Source organism: Lucilia sericata, unplaced genomic scaffold, assembly GCF_015586225.1.
Source record: "Lucilia sericata isolate MDLA Ls3-8-SP2 unplaced genomic scaffold, ASM1558622v1 Contig005098F_arrow, whole genome shotgun sequence".
NCBI lineage: Eukaryota > Metazoa > Arthropoda > Insecta > Diptera > Calliphoridae > Lucilia > Lucilia sericata.
Window position 1 is genome coordinate 1 of NW_023997440.1, and position 21,809 is coordinate 21,809.

Consider the following 21,809-nt stretch of genomic DNA (forward strand, 5'->3'; position numbering starts at 1 on the left):
TAGTCTATAGTCTAGTCTATAGTCTAGTCTATAGTCTAGTCTATAGTCTAGTCTATAGTCTAGTCTATAATCTAGTCAGTAGTCTAGTCTATAATCTAGTCTGTAGTCTAGTCTATAGTCTAGTCCATAGTCTTGTCTATAGTCTAGCCTATAGTCTAGTCTATAGTCTAGTCTATAGTCTAGTCTATAGTCTAGTCTATAGTCTAGTCTATAGTCTAGTCTATAGTCTAGTCTATAGTCTAGTCTATAGTCTAGTCTATAGTCTAGTCTATAGTCTAGTCTATAGTCTAGTCTATAGTCTAGTCTATAGTCTAGTCTATAGTCTAGTCTATAGTCTAGTCTATAGTCTAGTCTATAGTCTAGTCTATAGTCTAGTCTATAGTCTAGTCTATAGTCTAGTCTATAGTCTAGTCTATAGTCTAGTCTATAGTCTAGTCTATAGTCTAGTCTATAGTCTAGTCTATAATCTAGTCAGTAGTCTAGTCTATAATCTAGTCTGTAGTCTAGTCTATAGTCTAGTCCATAGTCTTGTCTATAGTCTAGCCTATAGTCTAGTCTATAGTCTAGTCTATTGTCCAGTCTATGTTAAATGCAATTTTATATTTTCATTCAAAATTTACACACATACTATATAAAGTCTGGTCTGGTAACACTAAGGTTAATAATGTACACCTTTAATTATTTTCTCTCTTTTCCTAATTTAATCTCTATTTTTTACTAATATAAATAACAATCTAATTTTTAAAAAATAAAACCCACTGATAAGATTTGACTCTTATCGTAGTGAAATAATTTATTGCCCCCTACCAATATTTATATTAATATGCGAATCTTTGCATAGCAAAACAAAAATGTTTTATTGTCTATAAAAGCAAAATTCATATACAGCTGCCTTAAGCATAATTCATCTATCTATTTGCTTATTTTTATTCTTAATAAATTTTGCAAATATTTTTCCATAGATTCCAAATAAATAAACTGCAAAATATTTTAAGAACAAAACCCACTCAAAACGACCACACTTGCGATCTGTCACTGCAATTTCTTCATTAAATTACAACTGTCTGAATTGCAATTTAGGTCGACTACAAATAATTGATGGCACTTTTAATTCTCAATGTGTCCGTACTGACTGTACAACGACCGACAACGCATTTTTGTGACGTAAATTGTGTATAAATTTGGCAAAATTTATAATATTTTTGTTGCAAATTTTATTTTTATTATAGATCTATAGTATATTATTAAAAGAAAACATTTAGATAAGTAATAAAAAAATAAAACATTTGAAGAAAATTGTGTTAAAATAATATAAAAAAGCATCAGCATGAGTGCTCGTGGCTTTTTAATTGCTTCTGATTCGCTGGAATCTATGGATATACAGATGGCTGATGCTTTCAATCCGCGCTCACCAAAAACACCACCATTACATTTGGATTTGGCTAATGGTAAGCAAAAGGGGGAAGATTGAAAATGTTAGATGGATAGATAGATAGATAGATAGATTAGATAGATAGATAGATAGATGATAGATAGATAGCTAGCTAGCTAGATCGCTATAGATAGATCGCTAGCTCGATCGCTCGCTAGCTCGCTCGATCGCTCGCTCGCTCTCGCTCGCTCGCTCGCTCGCTAGCTCGCTCGCTCGCTCGCTAGCGAGCTCGCTCGCTCGCTCGCTCGCTCGCTGCTCGCTCGCTCGCTCGCTCGCTCTCGCTCGCTCGCTGCTCGCTCGCTCGCTCCTCGCTCGCTCGCTCGCTCGCTCGCTCGCTCGCTGCTGCTCGCTCGCTCGCTCGCTCGCTCGCTCGCTCTCTCTCGCTGCTCGCTCTCTCCTCGCTCGCTCGCTCTCGCTCGCTCGCTCGCTCGCTCGCTCGCTCGCTCGCTCGCTCGCTCGCTCGCTCGCTCGCTCGCTCGCTCGCTCGCTCGCTCGCTCGCTCGCTCGCTCGCTCTCTCGCTCGCTCGCTCGCTCGCTCGCTCGCTCTCGCTCGCTCGCTCGCTCCCTCGCTCGCTCGCTCGCTCGCTCGCTCGCTCGCTCGCTCGCTCGCTCGCTCGCTCGCTCGCTCGCTCGCTGCTCGCTCGCTCGCTCGCTCGCTCGCTCGCTCGCTCGCTCGCTCGCTCGCTCGCTCGCTCGCTCGCTCGCTCGCTCGCTCGCTCGCTCGCTCGCTCGCTGCTCGCTCGCTCGCTCGCTCGCTCGCTCGCTCGCTCGCTCGCTCGGTCGCTCGCTCGCTCGCTCGCTCGCTCGCTCGCTCGCTCGCTCGCTCGCTCGCTCGCTCGCTCGCTCGCTCGCTCGCTCTCGCTCGCTCGCTCGCTCGCTCGCTCGCTCGCTCGCTCGCTCGCTCGCTCGCTCGCTCGCTCGCTCGCTCGCTCGCTCCTCGCTCGCTCGCTCGCTCGCTCGCTCGCTCGCTCGCTCGCTCGCTCGCTCGCTCGCTCGCTCGCTCGCTCGCTCGCTCGCTCGCTCGCTCGCTCGCTCGCTCGCTCGCTCGCTCGCTCGCTCGCTCGCTCGCTCGCTCGCTCGCTCGCTCGCTCTCTCGCTCGCTCGCTCGCTCGCTCGCTCGCTCGCTCGTCTCGCTCGCTCGCTCGCTCGCTCGCTCGCTCGCTCGCTCGCTCGCTCGCTCGCTCGCTCGCTCGCTCGCTCGCTCGCTCGCTCGCTCGCTCGCTCCTCGCTCGCTCGCTCGCTCGCTCCTCGCTCCTCGCTCTCTCCTCGCTCGCTCGCTCGCTCGCTCGCTCGCTCGCTCGCTCGCTCGCTCGCTCGCTCGCTCGCTCGCTCGCTCGCTCTCTCGCTCGCTCGCTCGCTCTCTCGCTCGCTCGCTCGCTCGCTCGCTCTCGCTCGCTCGCTCGCTCTCGCTCGCTCGCTCGCTCGCCTGCTCGCTCGCTCGCTCGCTCTCTCGCTCTCGCTCGCTCCTCTCGCTCGCTCGCTCGCTCTCGCTCGCTCGCTCGCTGCTCGCTCGCTCTCTCGCTCGCTCGCTCGCTCGCTCGCTCGCTCGCTCGCTCGCTCGCTCGCGCTCGCTCGCTCGCTCGCTCCTCGCTCGCTCGCCCCTTTCCCCCTCTCGTCTTTTTCTTCCCCCTCTTTTTTTCTCCTCCCCCGGCCCCGTTTCCTTTCCCCCCCGGCGCCCCCTTCCCTGCCCGCCTCCCCTGCCCTGCCCCCCTCCTCCGGTTGTTCTTGCTCCTTGTTTTTAATTTTTTTGCTGATCTGGCAAATTTTTTTAAATTTAAAAAAAAATCCATTCATATGTTATTGATTTTCTGTCTGAAATATTTATTAATTAAAAATTAATAAAAAAAAATAAATTTCAGTAGCATTATTGATGTACAGCTTTAAACACCGATTAGAACGCGAAAATCCGTGACAAAAAATAAAACATATTAAATGGATTTTAATAAAATTGAACAACAACATGAAGACAAATTGTTTAAACAGAAATTTGGCTCCTTATCTGTTATAAGCAGTAGTAGTAGTGGTATTAATATATTTTACTGAAAAATTCATTAAAATTTTGTATATTTTTTTTACTAATAATAAAATTATTTAATATTGTTTGTGCTTAACAGGAAGTGATCTCCTTTGGCCAATGCTGCCGGTCAATTGCCTAAAACACCCGGTGCTATAGATGAAATTCTTCGGATGATGTTTTGCCCAATGAGATATCAGCACCCTATGAAGTGCCTCAGTTTCCTATTGAGCAAATCGAAAAGAAATTGCAAATTCAAAGACAGCTTAATGTACGGTGAGTAAATGCAAAGATTATACAAAGATTTAATATAGATTTTTAGTTGAGTAGGGATTATTAGATATATAAATTTTGAACGTTAAAAGATCGAATTTTGAAAGAAAATCTTGTTTTTTTTAAGAACACTGACCAAACTGCTTCACTAATTATAAAATTATTTCCCTTTTCCCCTAATTTTAAAGATCATTGCCATCAATAGAAAACCACTTAAACATGAAGTACATACATACATATTTATTGTCAATTTATACCAAATTTCTAGAGGTCAAATTTTAACCAGAAAACATTATATTTCAAATATTATACTATTACAATATTATTTTAAACACCTAACGTATTAGTTTTGTGTGTTAGTGTGGGAGGGGGGTATGTCCTCTTCATCATTATATCAATTATTCGCAACACTGTGCGACACGGCATAAAGTGTCGCGTACTTATTTATTTTCCTATGATGTTTTTGCTGTTATTTTTTTGTTTGTTTGTTGGTAGAAGAAAACAAACACCCTTTTTTAATACAATTAGTTATTCTGCTCAGTATAAATTTTGCATTCAAGCGGTTTGTTAGTTACATTTGTTCATTTAACTTGTATTTTACGTGCTACACACAATATTGTCAAAGAAAACTAAGAAAAAAAAACCTTTAAAAATAACGCTAAAGAAGAAATAATAATATTTAAATAAATTTCGTATGTCAAAAACTAAGCGCCTTTTGATTGCCATTATAATAGTGTTATAATGCATTTAGTTCTATATAGCTATTGATTCTATAATTTCTTTTTCTCTAATTAATTTTGGGTTTCTTTTTCTGTTTGCTATTTATTAATAAGCATAATTTGTTAAATAATTACAAGTGTTAATAGCATTAATTTCAAGGTGTTTTTTTTTCTTAATATTTAACACATGCTGTGACAGTGACAATTATTCGAATTTATTTCTTCCTTTTTCTTATATATTTACATTTTGTTCAAAACCTTAAATGTGTTCATTTAATAGTTTTTTTTTTTTTTTTTTTTTTTTTTTTTTTTTTGAAATCTTTAACATAATTAAATGATTTTTAATGAAATTAGTATAAAAATGTTATTCAAATATATAAATCGATTTATTATCGAGAGCTTTTTAATTGAAAATATTGAAAAAAATAACTTAATTTTTTAAATTGTTTTCAAGTACAACGGAAAATACTGAAAGTACCAGCATAAAATTTACATTGACATTGTACACTTTTCACGGTTCTTTGGGGAAAAACAAGCTGTAGTTGTAGTGTAAGGTAAGCTGTGGTCATATTAGTCAAGTATAACAGAAATAACAGTTAACACTAAAGTGTCGCAAGTCTCTAACTCATATAAAAAAATAAAACTTTTGAAAGGGTGCTCAGTTCCCTATCCCAAAGGACGAACAATTTGAAACCTATTTTGAAAAAAAAGATCAAATCGAGTCCAGTAATCAAGTACATCATAATAAGCTAAAAGTCTTTTTGTGGACCAAGGATACAACAATTACAATTATCTATCCCGTAGTAAGCTCATAATTAGGGAATTTTTGAGAACCATTTCGATTGAATAGAAGAAACCTTTTTTTGGCTAAATTGTACTGAGATCGGGATCTTCAATAACTTTAATTTTTTTTATTTTTCCTGTATTCAGTACAGTAATACATATCGTAAGAGGGGGACACTCTTAAGATGTACACCAATATGTTCTCAGCACCCATCTCAGTTGAAAACAGATATAGTTTAAAGGTAATTCAAAATTCGATTTTTATGGTCGCAAAATTTCATTAAAACTTTATAATGAAGAAGGACTTTGTCATTTCGTGATCACCCATACATATAATACTTTCGTTTCTCAAATTTTCTTTAAAAATCGGTGTTTTGTTTAGTCTATATATTCTAGAAGTTCTAGTCTAAAACAATCAAAGTATATATTTAAAAACAGTATCTTCTGAAGATATATGATCTGATTTGTTTTATATAGTTTCTTATATTGTTTATATCAGCATTTAGGCAAATATTTGTCTAATATGACCTATGCCTTACAAATATTTAAAGACTGTTCAAGAAAGAGTCGTATACCAAGATATCTTGATCTGTCATTTTAATAATTTTGACGGGACATCCTCTAAGACATGTCCAATGCATTTTATGTATTCTTCTATCATTCATTATTTTCAAAAAGAGGTCCTCAGAAATATGTAGAACAGAAAGTTAATGCAATTATGAACACTTTCATCTTTTTCATAAATAGTCGATGTCTGAAGACTTAATATTCTTCAGCGGAATCGATAAATTTCATCTGGATAAACTTTGTAAATGTTGGAGAAACTGAATAAAATCTCAAAGTGGTGCCCAAAAAGGAAGATATCTTCTGGGAATTCTCGAATGTTATAAAGAACATTATTAATTACCACATAATAATCTCTCTACAGTCCAACAAGTCCTAAATAGTTTTCTATCATTATCATTTGTTCCACAAATCGTTCTTTGATCGACCCAAGTACATTTCTCTTGGCTGAGGCTCCTCCATTCCTTGGAATAGAGGTCTTCTCACACATTCTTTAATATTTAGTTTAGATTAATCGGAGAACAGAAAATTTCACCATTGGGTCAATATTGCGATGAATCTGAACACAATATTAAAGAGCCAGATATAAAATACTTTAACATAAGAAGGCCAACGATCACACACCAGTCTATTTCCTTAGTTAACTATAGATTTTTCTACTCTGGTATTGGACCTATTTGACAAATAGCTACATATTAAGTTGGACCTTCTCACAGTAAAGCTTTTAATGTCAGATTCTTTGATAAAACGCTCAGACTCTCCCAATTCCGATAAATCTGAAAAAAATACTAAAGAATCAGACATGAAAAACTTTACCGTGAGACGAACCCGTCCTCAGTAAGTGACAGATTTTTTTGGTATTGAACCTATTTGTCAAATAACATAATAAATGGACAGATTTTTATAAAAGTATGATAGAAAACCTAATTTCTTCGGAAGATGACGAGATTCCGTTTATTTTGGTATTCTAAAACGAAAATGTAGCCAGGTGATTGTTTGGAAGCATCAAATGTTCACTTTCTTCAGTGAGTAACACAATATTCTGACTTAAACTTTATTTAAAACCATTGGATCATTATAGATCGGTTCGTCTAAAGAGACAATGAACTTATTAGGCACAATATCTTTGATTATATAAATTGTACATGGAACAACAATGGAAAAGAATGGAATTTTGTCACTGAAAACAGTGTTTTCAAACTATAGTCCCGCGATAGATTTCTTAAGAAAAAGAACGGGAGAAAACTAGAGAGAAAAGTAATAAACTTTTGAAAACTATTTACCAAAGTGAACTAAAATAAAGAAGGTTTCATAACGAACGACAGTTTTTTTTAATTTGAAATCATTCCTAATGAAACCCCCTTTAATATGGGCCATTCACAGGGTGTAAGAGACATTTATAAAATGGTTTCAAATTGTAAGCAAATGTTCACTTGTTAAGTAATACACCCCTTTAAAACTAGTCACGGTATCACTATTTTTTGTACAATTGTCCAAAGTAAGAACTACAGTTGTCTACAGTACACAAATTCCAATGCTGATACGCACAATACAATAAAAAATCCTTAAAAGGCAATGACGACTTGTCTGTATTATTCGCACTTGTCGTTTGTTGTATCATAGACAATATTGGTTAATGACTTAATAACGTTTTAGTATGTTCGGGCTATGAATACACATACTAATTAGATTAAATATGTATGTATTTTGAAAACAAGTGACTTGGATCATAAATTTTTATTCATTTCAAGTCGATATTTATTTGGTGGAATTCACGCAAGTTTTCAATCAATGGCTCTAAGTGGAAAGTAATAAGAAATATTTTTTTGTTAATTAGTTTAAGTACCTAATAATATTTAGTTTAAATTGTCCTGCTTAATAGATAAGAAGTTTTTGGAGATTTTGTATTTTATTCAACATTATTAAAACAAGCTATTTTACAAAAAAAACTGGTGTATGTATTTTGAAATCTAATTTTCTTTCGCTAAGTGGTGAAATTGTCGCGTTTTGTTAACTCATATCAAACGGTCTTTCTTAATTTCAATATCAATTATGAAATTAATAAAGAACGGGAATGTAGGTGGACATGTGTTGTCTTGTATTGTGTGATAAAATTGAAAATTGCGTGCAATTTGAAAAGAAGAATTTGTTTTGCAATTGAGTTTTTTCCCTGCTCCTTTTTATTCTTCGTTATCATTTGAATTTGAAGGTCAATTAATATAATAATGAAATACATAAATGTAGATTTCATATTGTTGATGTTTTCTGTGGTGTTGTTATTCGCAATTAAATACTCACCTGAGTTTTACACGATATCGGGTATAAATTAAATAACGTTTGTTGAAAAGTGACAGTTAATAAATTTTAACTTTCGATTTGAAATTGCTTTGTGTTACACACTCGCATTTAAAAGTGAAAACGTCGAAAAGGTGGAAAAGAAATGTCATTCGCAAATGATTTGTATCATTTTTTTAAGAGTAATGATACAATGGTTACAGGTAAGAGAAGGTAAAGTGTGTGATTTTTGTTAAAAAAAGTTTTAAAAGGGTGATTTTCATACAAGACAAAAGATTAGACTACAGACTAGACAATAGACTAGACTATAGAAAAACTATAGACTAACTAGACTAGACTATAGACTAGACTATAGACTAGACTATAGACTAGACTATAGACTAGACTATAGACTAGACTAGACTATAGACTAGACTAGACTAGACTATGCTAGACTAGACTATAGACTAGACTATAGACTAGACTATAGACTAGACTATAGACTAGACTATAGACTAGACTATAGACTAGACTATAGACTAGACTATAGACTAGACTATAGACTAGACTATAGACTAGACTATAGACTAGACTAGACTATAGACTAGACTATAGACTAGACTATAGACTAGACTATAGACTAGACTATAGACTAGACTAGACTATAGACTAGACTAGACTATAGACTAGACTATAGACTAGACTATAGACTAGACTATAGACTAGACTATAGACTAGACTATAGACTAGACTATAGACTAGACTATAGACTAGACTATAGACTAGACTATAGACTAGACTATAGACTAGACTATAGACTAGACTATAGACTAGACTATAGACTAGACTATAGACTAGACTATAGACTAGACTATAGACTAGACTATAGACTAGACTATAGACTAGACTATAGACTAGACTATAGACTAGACTATAGACTAGACTATAGACTAGACTATAGACTAGAAGACTAGACTATAGACTAGACTATAGACTAGACTATAGACTAGACTATAGACTAGACTATAGACTAGACTATAGACTGACTATAGACTAGACTATAGACTAGACTATAGACTAGACTATAGACTGACTATAGACTGACTATAGACTAGACTATAGACTAGACTATAGACTAGACTATAGACTAGACTATAGACTAGACTATAGACTAGACTATAGACTAGACTATAGACTAGACTATAGACTAGACTATAGACTAGACTATAGACTAGACTATAGACTAGACTATAGACTAGACTATAGACTAGACTATAGACTAGACTATAGACTAGACTATAGACTAGACTATAGACTAGACTATAGACTAGACTATAGACTAGACTATAGACTAGACTATAGACTAGACTATAGACTAGACTATAGACTAGACTATAGACTAGACTATAGACTAGACTATAGACTAGACTATAGACTAGACTATAGACTAGACTATAGACTAGACTATAGACTAGACTATAGACTAGACTATAGACTAGACTATAGACTAGACTATAGACTAGACTATAGACTAGACTATAGACTAGACTATAGACTAGACTATAGACTAGACTATAGACTAGACTATAGACTAGACTATAGACTAGACTATAGACTAGACTATAGACTAGACTATAGACTAGACTATAGACTAGACTATAGACTAGACTATAGACTAGACTATAGACTAGACTATAGACTAGACTATAGACTAGACTATAGACTAGACTATAGACTAGACTATAGACTAGACTATAGACTAGACTATAGACTAGACTATAGACTAGACTATAGACTAGACTATAGACTAGACTATAGACTATACTTAGACTAGACTATAGACTAGACTATAGACTAGACTATAGACTAGACTATAGACTAGACTATAGACTAGACTATAGACTAGACTATAGACTAGACTATAGACTAGACTATAGACTAGACTATAGACTAGACTATAGACTAGATATAGACTATGACTATAGACTAGACTATAGACTAGACTATAGACTAGACTATAGACTAGACTATAGACTAGACTATAGACTAGACTATAGACCTAGACTCTAATATTAGACTAGACTATAGACTAGACTATAGACTAGACTATAGACTAGACTAAGACGAGACTATAGACTAGACTATAGACTAGACTATAGACTAGACTATAGACTAGACTATAGACTAGAACTATAGACTAGACTATAGACTAGACGGATCGTCGGTTTTTATTTTATTTAATTTTTTTAAAAAATAATATTTAAAGTGTAAACAATTAGTTTATATTGCTAATTTTTTAATCTAGACTAGACTATAGACTAGACTATAGACTAGACTATAGACTAGACCATAGATTAGACTATAAACTAGACTACAGACTACTAGATAGAGGAGTAAATGGAAAATAGAAATTTTCGAAATGAAAAAAATGCTGAGTTTAAACTGAAGTTAAAGGAGATATTCTTGCTTTTAAACTTCTTTTAAATTCGAAGTTTAAACTGAAGTTTAAAGGAGATATTCTTGCTCTTAAACTTCTTTTAAATTCGAAGTATTATTTTAAACTACAATTTTATTAACATAAAATTCTTTTAATTTCCCTCCATTTACAGTGCCATGACCGATAAACACTCCGTACAGGGCGATGTTACCGACGATCCGGCAATAAACTTTGTTGAGCATGAGTTAATACCAAATTTTCAACGTGTCTCCATCTCGGGAGAAGATACCAGTGGTGTGCCATTGGAGGATTTAGAACGAGCTTCCACTTTAATTATACAGGCTCTAGAAATGCGTTCACGTTACATGTCCATTTCGGAACAATCATTTCCCACAACAACGTTGCGTTTTTTGAAAACCGTACATGAAAGTGATCGTTTTAATAAGATCCAATATGAAGATCGTAAATCTATAGCGGGTAAGTTTTGTTATTTAAATTCGTTTAATGTTTAGTTTACTATAAAAAGCCTTGCCTTTTTTTCCATTACTCTTATTTATTTTAACTTTTATTATTCAATATTTAATTTTGAATATTTCTTTATACACTTAAAAAAATCTTAAATGGTTTATTTTGTACAGCAAATTAAATGTTGTGAAAATATGTATAAATATTAAGATTAGTTTTTTTTTTCTATTTATTTTATTTAATTTTTTAAAGAATAATATTAAAGTGTAAACAATTAGTTTATATTGCTAATTTTTTAATAAGTCTAGTTTATTTATTTTTATTATTATTAAGTTTTATTGAATTTTCTTTTATTTTTTTTCTTTAAATCTTCTTTTTTACTTGTAAAAAAATATCTTGTTTTCATTCATTATTCTTTTATAGAATTAATCCGCAAGATCAGTCTACCAATGATCCATTTACCACCCAGAGGTATTAAATGATCTCTCTCTTTCTCTTTCTATCTCTCGTTTGAAATTTATTAAGTTCTTATCAATTATTTTTTTCTGTTTTGTTTGTTTATGTTTTATTTTGTGAGTTATTTTTTTCCAACTTTTAACTTTGTTTTTAAGCTGTTTTTTTTATTATTTAGGATTTATTTTAATTTATTTTGATTAAATTTTAATAATAGTGTGTTCACATTGCAGTAAAATTATTTAAAAGAATTTTTTTTTTTTTTTGTGTGAGCTTTTCAGAATATCGAGAAAAGTAATGGTTCAGATTTGTTAAGTTCCAAATTAAACATTTGAATTTTCGAATTAAGATCGAATTTCTAAAATTTATTACAATTTGGGCGCATTTTTGGTTTTTCAAAATTTAATTCGAATTTTAGACAAAAATTAATTATAATATAGTAATTCATTAAAAAAATGTGTTTTTCTGGATAATTTTCATGTTCGAATAACGACAAATGTATGAAATGGTTGTAACATATTAAAAATTTTGTAATATTTGTGTTATATAACCTTAAAGCTATGTTTTGAGCCAAACTTTAGATTTTCGAAATTAAGTTCGAATTTTCGAATAATGTTAAAACTCACAAATTTCACTTGTATCTATAAAATTTTTTTTTTGGTAGAACTATTAACATTTTATTAAAAAAAAAAGGATTTTTTTATGAAAATATCAAAAATTTTATATTCGAAAAACGAAAAACTTGCTTTGAATAAAATTCTATGTTCGAATATCCAAAAACTTAAGAATATTTTGCATTTCAAAACAAGTTTAAATCTAATTGTATTATTGAGACTTTTAAGAACATTTTAGGCTAATTTTTGGATTTTCGAAATTAAGTTCGAATTTTCGAACATTGTGAAAACTGGCGAATTTTACTTTTTTCATAATAAATATTTTCTCCTAATTAAATTTTATTTAAAAATTGAGATTTTTTCTTAGAAATTTTATAATTTTTATGTTCGAAAAGAAAAAAAAATTTGCAAAATCTATTAAAATAATTTAATGTAACTTTTCTGAATGAAAGATACTTAAGGCTTAAATTAACCCAAAATTGTCAACTATTTATTAAAAAAATCCGCTCAATTGTTTCTTTATAGTCCAGTCTAGCTATTGTTTGGATATTACTGCCTTATAAAACTTTTTCGTTGGCAATGTGAACGCTCTATTATTATAATTTTCTTTTAAATTGTTTTTTTTTTAATTTTTTGTTTATTTCAACTTAATCTCTTTAGATTACAATTGCTTAAGTTTGAATTTATTTTTCTTTCGTTTATTTTTTATGTTGTTCTTTTTTTACTTTGCTTGCTTTCGTTTATTGATTGCTTTTTGTTAATTATTTTCTTTTTTTTCTTGTGATTTTGAAAACAAACAAAAAAAAACATTAAACTTAAAAAGACAACATCCATTTATTGCTGAAATTTGTTTCTTAGTTTTGAAAATGAGTCTATTATTAGTAACTTATAATGCTTATTTATTGTGATTTTATTTTAATATGTTATGAACACGCCTTATAATTGTAATGTTCTGTATTTTAAATAATTAGATTAACAGCAATAGGAAATTATTTAAGCATACAATTAATGTCATTTAAATGTTATAAAAATAAAATGCGTTTTTTTAGAATTTTGAAAACATATACAGAAATTTTCTTAATTTACTTCAAATATTTTATTAATCTGAACATCTCTTTAGTAGTTCGTTTCGTTATCATGCTAGTTTAATAGTTGAGATCAATCAGATATCAGCAGAGAGTAGCTTACGACCTCTTTGACTGCTTTCGTTTGTTTTTTATACATGTGTAAAATCAAAAGAGCATAACAGCACATGAGAAAGCCTTTTCCTAAATAGTCAAAATAATTGCAGAGCCATCTCAGTTTAGTTTCGAAAAAAGAAAAACCTTTATAATTTCTTAATAGTTTCGTTGTTAGTGTGAACACTAGATTTAAAATACAGAACATTTAGGAAATTTTTTTTGCAATTATTTTTATTTTTTTTTTATTGTTGATATGTTTTTTAGGCAATTGTTATTATTAGTCTAAATAATGTTTATTGTATTTATATAAAAAACAACAACACCTTACACAAAAGGTTAAATCACGCATACAATTAATGTACAGTTGAGTGCATTAATTTAGCAGTATTAATTTTTATAAACTAATAAAAATAAAACATTTTTATTAATAAAGTTAATAGCTACTGTTTAAGCATTCAACTGTATATTTTCACTAAAATAACAGATGTGAATATTAGGTTGGCCCCGAAAATAGTTGCCGATAATTCCAATTACGAATGGAAATGTTTAGTTTAAAAAGGAAAACTTTAGTTAATGTTTTTAAATTTTGTATTCCAGTTAAGTTTGGAAGTTTCATAATAGCTGCTATATTCCAGTATATATTCTTTTCTATAGTCTATTCTATAGTCCATTCTATAATCTAGTCTATAGTACAGTCTATGGTCTAGTCTATGGTCTAGTCTATGGTCTAGTCTATAGTCTAGTCTATAGTTTAGTCTATAGTCTAGTCTATATAGTAGTCTAGTCTATAGTCTAGTCTATAGTCTAGTCTATAGTCTAGTCTATAGTCTAGTCTATGGTCTAGTCTGTAGTCTAGTCTATAGTCTAGTCTATAATCTAGTCTATAGTATAGTCTATAGTCTAGTCTAGTCTAGTCTATGGTCTAGGCTATAGTCTAGTCTATCGTCTTGTCTATAATCTAGTCTATAGTATAGTCTATAGTCTAGTCTATAGTATAGTCTATGGTCTAGTCTATAGTGTAGTCTATAGTCTAGTCTATAATCTAGTCTATAGTATAGTCTATAGTCCAGTCTATAGTCTAGTCTATAGTCCAGTCTATAGTCTAGTCTATAGTCCAGTCTATAGTCTAGTCTATAGTCTAGTCTATAGTCTAGTCTATAGTCTAGTCTATAGTCTAGTCTATAGTCTAGTCTATAGTCTAGTCTATAGTCTAGTCTATAGTCTAGTCTATAGTCTAGTCTATAGTCTAGTCTATAGTCTAGTCTATAGTCTAGTCTATAGTCTAGTCTATAGTCTAGTCTATAGTCTAGTCTATAGTCTAGTCTATAGTCTAGTCTATAGTCTAGTCTATAGTCTAGTCTACAGTCTAGTCTATAGTCTAGTCTATAGTCTAGTCTATAGTCTAGTCTATAGTCTAGTCTATAGTCTAGTCTATAGTCTAGTCTATAGTCTAGTCTATAGTCTAGTCTATAGTCTAGTCTATAGTCTAGTCTATAGTCTAGTCTATAGTCTAGTCTATAGTCTAGTCTATAGTCTAGTCTATAGTCTAGTCTATAGTCTAGTATAGTCTAGTCTATAGTCTAGTCTATAGTCTAGTCTATAGTCTAGTCTATAGTCTAGTCTATAGTCTAGTCTATAGTCTAGTCTATAGTCTAGTCTATAGTCTAGTCTATAGTCTAGTCTATAGTCTAGTCTATAGTCTAGTCTATAGTCTAGTCTATAGTCTAGTCTATAGTCTAGCCTACAGTCTAGTTTATAGTCTAGGCTATAGTCTAGTCTATAGTCTAGTCTATAGTCTAGTATATAGTCTAGGCTATAGTCTAGTCTATAGTTTAGTGTATGGTCTAGTTTATAGTCTAGTTTATAGTCTAGTTTATAGACTAGTATATAGTCTAGTCTAGTCTATAGTCTAGTCTACAGTCTAGTCTGGTCTACAGTCTAGTATACTAATTTCATGAACTATTTGCAATGTTATTAAGCCTTACAACAACGATTAAAGTTAGCACATTGCAGTTTTCTATAATTTGTTGTTGTAATCTTCAAAACTAAAGAATTGCTTATAGATTTATTAGAATAGAAAGGTTTGCAGCAGTAGTTTATTATGAAGATTTAATTCTGCTAATATGAATGAATGAAAATTTTTTTCGGGGTCACTCCTAATGCACAAGATCTAATAAATAACAACTAGTAGAATGCAAATCATTTTTAAGATTTTGTTTACTCACAAAAAAAAAAAACATAATAATGTTTTTAGTGCCAACAACTTAGTAACAGTTTTAAAAATAAAGATTTTACTTTAGTTTTATGTTAATTTGTTCATATCACTTTAAAAAATTTTGCATAATTTTTTCAAATTTTAAAAATTTTGTTATGGAAAATTTTCTTAAGTGATATGAAGAGTTTTATTCACATATTAATATTATGCTCGACCCAAAATATGGTTGATATCGATGTCTTTCAATATTTACTATTGTGATATTTTAATTATTCCAAAGTGATCTTGGTCCTTATGTAAAATTATTAAAAGCTTAAAACTGAGATCAAATTAAGGCATTTTATATTGACCAGGATTTTGATGGTATTTAAATTGAATTTTTAGTTCGTCTTCGAGTGCTGTAATTGACCTCTTTATAACGAATTTTCGCAATTTTCCATATTGAGTTTTCGACATTCGATTTCGAAAGAGAAGAAAATTACTTAAATTTTTTTTTTAATTTATTTACCATTTCAAATATAGATCAGTTTACGAACATGTTTTAAACGACATCTTACAAAGGTCAAGGGCTCATTACTAAAATTTCGCTAATTAAATGATGACGCATTCAAATTTCGAAAAATTTCAAACAATGATCGTGTAGATCATGAATGAGTTAGTTCGGTGTCTAATAGGTAACAGAATAACATTCTAAGTTCTTGGCACTAGTATTTACTACTAAATGTAAATAACTTTCTTCACATCTGTAACATTTTTTTCACTTATTTCACTGATTGTAAAAATTTCATACAACTGCTACTATACAGACCGAAAAAACACGATACTTGGATACGAAATAATGGTTTGTTATGAAAATGAAAATGTTTCTTTTGAAATTTATTTTATTTATTTTTTATTTATTACTAAAACTATTGTATTGTTAAAATATTATGATTATGTTTAGTAAATTTTCTATTTTTAACTCAAATTATAAATTATTTTTTTTCTGTTTTTCACATGCGACGATGAAATCTGACAAAACTACAAAAAAAAAACAAATAAAACAACAACAATTAAATAAATGTTTTAATTTTAAACGAAAAATTGCAATTTGGTTGCACTTTATTTTGCACCATTTAAAACACATTGCAATTAATCTTTTTTTCTTAACACTTAACTAAACACAACAACAACAACAACAATGCTCGTCATGCTGTCATCTTTTTTTTCGGTAAAACACATTTGAATTATTCACCTAAACACCGTAATGTTGTTTTGAAACGAACACTTTTGTATATGGTCGATCGTACTTAGATCATCCTATTCATCCACCAACGGAAACAAGTGATCCCTGGGATATTGAAATGCCTGCCGATAAATCATATTGCATTAGGGCTGTTGATGGTGTTTTTAATGTGTTTCAAAATGAGGTAAGTTTGTAGAATTAGAAGATTATTTTTAGTTAACTTAGCAAATGGTGAAAAAAAAACTTTGAAAACATCTTTTAAATGATCCTACTATAGTTATTATAAGAGTTTGGCCTTTCCTTAGGAAAAAAAGGGATGCTTGGTACAGCTATCGCTGAGTTGACAATCTTTGAACGACTATGACATGGATCATTTCGAAGCAATTGTCGTGCGAATGATCCTTACTTTTAATCTTATCTTATTAACAGATCTTTACTTCAGTCAATGCCTCGATCAAAGAATTTTATTGATATATAGTTTTATATGTAATTTTCGATTCTTACTGTTTTTTTATTGTATTGTTTCTTTTTTATCTTCTAAATTTAGCAATCCGAAGAGCCCATGATACAAAATTATCCTAAACTCAAAGATTTTTGTAATGACATGCAAATCATGTGCAACATGATAGCAGATGGACCCATTGTAAGTACATAGATCAGAACTATAAATAAATTTCCAAAATCTAATATAATTTTTCTCTCTCTCTCTCTTTTTTCCAAGAAAATCATTTTGTTATCGACGTTTATGTTATTTGTCATCGAAATTCCAATTGCATGTTCTACTCAACGAACTAAGAGAATTGGCTTCGCAAAAGGCTGTGCCTCATCGAGATTTCTATAACATAAGGTAAATAAATACTTTTCTATATAAAACAAAATCATTTAAAATTTCATTATTAATTCTTTTACAGAAAAGTCGATACTCACATACACGCCGCCTCGTGCATGAATCAAAAACATTTATTACGTTTCATTAAGAAAACTCTCAAAAATAGCGCCAACGAAGTGGTCACCGTTACCAAGGGTCAAGAGATGACTTTGTCTCAGGTATTTCAATCGATGAATTTAACTACTTATGATCTGACAGTAGATATGCTGGATGTACATGCCGATCGTAATACGTTCCATCGTTTTGATAAATTCAATGCCAAATATAATCCTATTGGTGAGTCGCGTCCTAAGAGAAGTCTTCCTGAAAACGGATAATTTTTTGAATGGAAAATATTTTGCACAAATTATAAAGGTATGTGGAGAGTAAATGGAAAAACAAATATATTCTAAACTTTTGTTTTTCTTATTAAAGGAAGTGGCCTTTGATTTGGAAGAATCTAAATATCAAAATGCCGAACTACGTTTGTCTATTTATGGCAAATCCCGAGATGAATGGAAGAAATTAGCCAAATGGGCCATTGATTATAATGTTTATTCAACAAATATACGCTGGCTTATACAAATACCCAGACTTTAGTAAGTTTGTGTTAAAGTATTACTTGTATAAACAAAAAATGTTATTAAATTTTCTTAATTGAACTTTTCAGTGATATTTTTAAATCAAACAAACTAATGACCTCATTCCAAGACATATTGGACAATATATTTTTGCCTTTATTCGAGGCTACCAAAGAGCCTAGTAAACATCCTGAACTACATCGTTTCTTACACTATGTTATTGGTTTCGATTCGGTAGATGATGAATCGAAACCGGAGAATCCTTGTTTGATGGTGATATTACTACGCCACCCAAATGGACTGATGACGAGAATCCACCATATGCTTACTATATCTATTATATGTATGCAATATGACAGTGTTGAATCAGTTTAGAAAGTGTGTAAACTTTTGTGTTGAAAAATAGACCTCAAACCCAAATTGTACTATTTGTTTAACTTTACAGGGAACGCGGCCTAAATACTTTTGTTTTACGTCCCCATTGTGGTGAGGCAGGACCTGTGCAACATTTAGTGTGTGGGTTACTTAATGGCTGAGAATATCTCTCATGGTTTACTGTTGCGTAAAGTACCCGTTTTGCAGTATTTATATTATCTAACACAAATCGGCATAGCCATGTCACCACTCTCCAATAACTCGCTATTTCTTAACTATCATCGTAATCCATTACCAGAATATTTGGCACGTGGTCTTATAGTCTCGCTCTCCACAGATGATCCCTTACAATTTCACTTCACCAAGGAACCTCTAATGAAGAATACAGTATTGCAGCTCAGGTATGGAAACTGAGCTCATGTGATATGTGTGAATTGGCTCGTAACAGTGTCTTAATGAGTGGTTTTCCTCACAAGGTAAGAATCCTTAAACTATATTCTAAACATAGTTTTATATCAATTATATTTAAATCATTTCCCAGATGAAACAACATTGGCTGGGACCAAACTATACCCGCGAAGGTGTTGCTGGCAAACGATATTACACGCACCAATGTACCCGATATACGTGTGGCCTATCGCTCCGAAACTCTACTCGATGAATTGTCTAACATTTTCAAAGTTCATCAACATCCTTGTCGGATGTGGTAGAGGAGAGTCCTTAAAATGTTTTTGCGTTTTGTCCTATAACGGAAATCATGGTTGAAATACTAATATTGATGGCTTATTCAATATTTAAAAACAATTTTGTGTTTCTTTTCTGTTAAATTAAGTGCGAATTTATTTGTGTATTGCTTTTTGTATAAGATATTCAATTCAAGGAAATGTTTAATGGTAACACAAACTATAACAAAACAATAATTATATAAAAAAATGTAATATTTTTTAAAAATAATAATAAAATGTTATAAAAAATATATATACTTTAACCCTTTACAAGAAGTTGTTTTAGTTGGAGAATGTGGGAAATATAGCATTCGTTTCGATTAAACATGACAATATGTATAACATAAAATTAAAGTCTGGCAACACTAGCAATATATTTAAGTTTTCTATTAACTCCAGTTTTAATCATCAAGAATTTCAAAGTTATAAACAATTCACATAGAAGTTACAATAATATAAAAATTTAAAAGTCTGCAACACTGGCAATATAATTTTCCCACATGTATAATTCAAAATTAATACCTTCCATTTAACTCAATTTCTATTCAAATCGGTTCAGTACTTTGTGAAGTTATACAAATTTTAAATAAATTACAAAATATAAACATTTTTAAAACAGTGGCAACACTGGTAAACAAATTTTTTCGTAAACAATAAGATTAAATCATAATTTACAGTTTGTCTTCTGTCTTCAAGCAAAACGCTTAGTTACATTCAAACAAATTCAAAAAACTAACAACAGTTATATATGTATATATTGAAAATCTGGCAACACTGGCATAATTATATTTTATAAAATTAATAATTCTGATTAATACCTTTTGATCCATTCTTTTCATTCATCTAAGTTAATTACTTTCAAAGTTATAACAATTTCAAAAACTTATAACAACATACAACATTTTCAAAACAATGGCAACTCTGGTGAAACAAGTATTGCATAAAACGAATAGATAATTTTATAAGCTAACGTTTGCCATTAGTTTTAAGTAAATAGCCTTAAAACTTTCAAATTTATAGCAATTTTAAAAATACCTTAATTTAATAATATTTTCAAAATTTGGCAACTCTGTTACTACATTGTTTCAGCGCCATCTATTGATGGGCACTCTTGCTTTTCAGCAAACGAAAAAATGTGTGTGAAACGGATGCATTTTTTAAAAGCGCTATAACTTTGTTACTACTGAACCGATTTTAATCCGGTTTATACCAAATTAAAGGCGATATATTGTAGTTTTTGAAAATTTAATTTGCCAGAGTTGCCAAGTTGTTAAATTTATTATTATGTTTAAGTTAATGAATCATTGCATTTATTTCCTTTGCATACCAAGTTATTTGACATTAGATTCCAAACTAAAGTTTTTTGCCAAGCTGTAGATCTTCTTGAAGACCTCCAAACTTTTTCAACTAAAGTTGCCAAGTGGTTGAAATTTCTTCGATCTGTTTTATATATAAAACTATAGTAAGAAATTTAACAATGAGGACTTGGCACAGAATATTTAAATGACCAATTATTTCTAACAATAACCTGGCAACTCTGGTAGCAAATATATTATGCAAAACCATCTAAATTAGCCCAAAAATTCTAGTTGGAGTGTTGCAGTCATGCTGATTTTAAAAAATCTCACAAAGAATGCAATTTTTCCCAATAAATCTTATGGCAACTCTGGAAATATTAATTTTGAGTTTGAGTTTAGTTTGTTAATTCTTTTTTACAGAAACTATAATATAAAAACTATTCATCAATCATTTAGCTTTCAGAAGAAATCTTTAATTTACTTGAAGATATCATAAAATTACAACCTGGTTACCCTGTTAAAATAGATTTTTAAAATCTTGAATTTCTTACCACAAAAACGTTCAACATTTATCCAAATCGGTTGCCTACTTTCGGAGTTATAACGTTTTGAAAATATACATCTGCCAACCACAATTTTTCGTTTGTTGAAAATCAATGTAGCCAATCAATAGATGGCGCTGAAACAATGTTTAAACAGGGTTGCCGAGTTTTATAAAATTTGGTAAATTAAAGGATTTTGTTAAATAGCTATAACTTTGAAAGTACTGAAGCGTTTTGCTTGCAACTAACGGCAAACAATAGTTTATGATTTATTCTATTTGTTTTAGGAAAAACTTATTTCACGAGAGTTGCCATTTGATTGAAAAAGTTGTATATTTTTATAACTTTTTTAAAATGTGTATAACTTTAGAAGTTGTAAACCGATTTGAATGAGATTAGAGATAAATGAAAGTTCTTAATTTGAGTTAGTTATTTTGGGATTTGTTTTTGCCACATGGTTACCAAGTTTTGGAAATATTGGTAAGTTAAGAGATTATTTTAAATTGTTATAATTTCGAAAGTACTTAAAAGTTTCAAGTAAATGTGATGTCAATCGTTAGGTACTAGTTGTGAATGCTTTTGGAACTTACCACTGTTGAAAAATGCCATTACAAAACAACTCCAAAGTTATTTTACATACATACAACATTTATTTTTTGTTTGTAATAAAAAATATGATATATACATACATATGCCTTGTTAAACATTATGTAAGAACTTTAATAAGACAAAATAAACTAGAAAACTGATAAATGCTAATTAAAATGAAGA

At 32.0% G+C, this 21,809-nt stretch overlaps 1 protein-coding gene and 1 long non-coding RNA gene across 3 annotated transcripts; both read left to right on the forward strand.

Annotated features, from left to right (window-relative positions):
- Window positions 1-1,217: 1,217 nt before the first annotated feature.
- On the forward strand, window positions 1,218-19,183 carry LOC119615375 (AMP deaminase 2-like). The gene is given in 19 exon segments (XM_037971433.1): window positions 1,218-1,448; window positions 3,552-3,608; window positions 3,611-3,722; window positions 10,669-10,973; window positions 11,385-11,432; window positions 16,718-16,833; window positions 17,197-17,291; window positions 17,371-17,496; window positions 17,561-17,825; window positions 17,827-17,892; window positions 17,953-18,116; window positions 18,188-18,360; window positions 18,363-18,443; window positions 18,446-18,476; window positions 18,544-18,616; window positions 18,618-18,846; window positions 18,849-18,949; window positions 19,015-19,065; window positions 19,067-19,183. Coding segments are annotated over 19 exon segments (2,331 nt in total). The 5' UTR covers window positions 1,218-1,327.
- On the forward strand, window positions 4,279-7,837 carry LOC119615374. 2 transcript variants are annotated; one of them, XR_005232406.1, is made up of 4 exons: window positions 4,279-4,411; window positions 4,893-4,987; window positions 6,683-6,810; window positions 6,901-7,837. It is a non-coding gene; the product is annotated as an uncharacterized LOC119615374 (long non-coding RNA). The 2 variants fall into 2 exon arrangements; XR_005232405.1 differs by having other exon boundaries at window positions 6,683-7,837.
- Window positions 19,184-21,809: the final 2,626 nt, after the last annotated feature.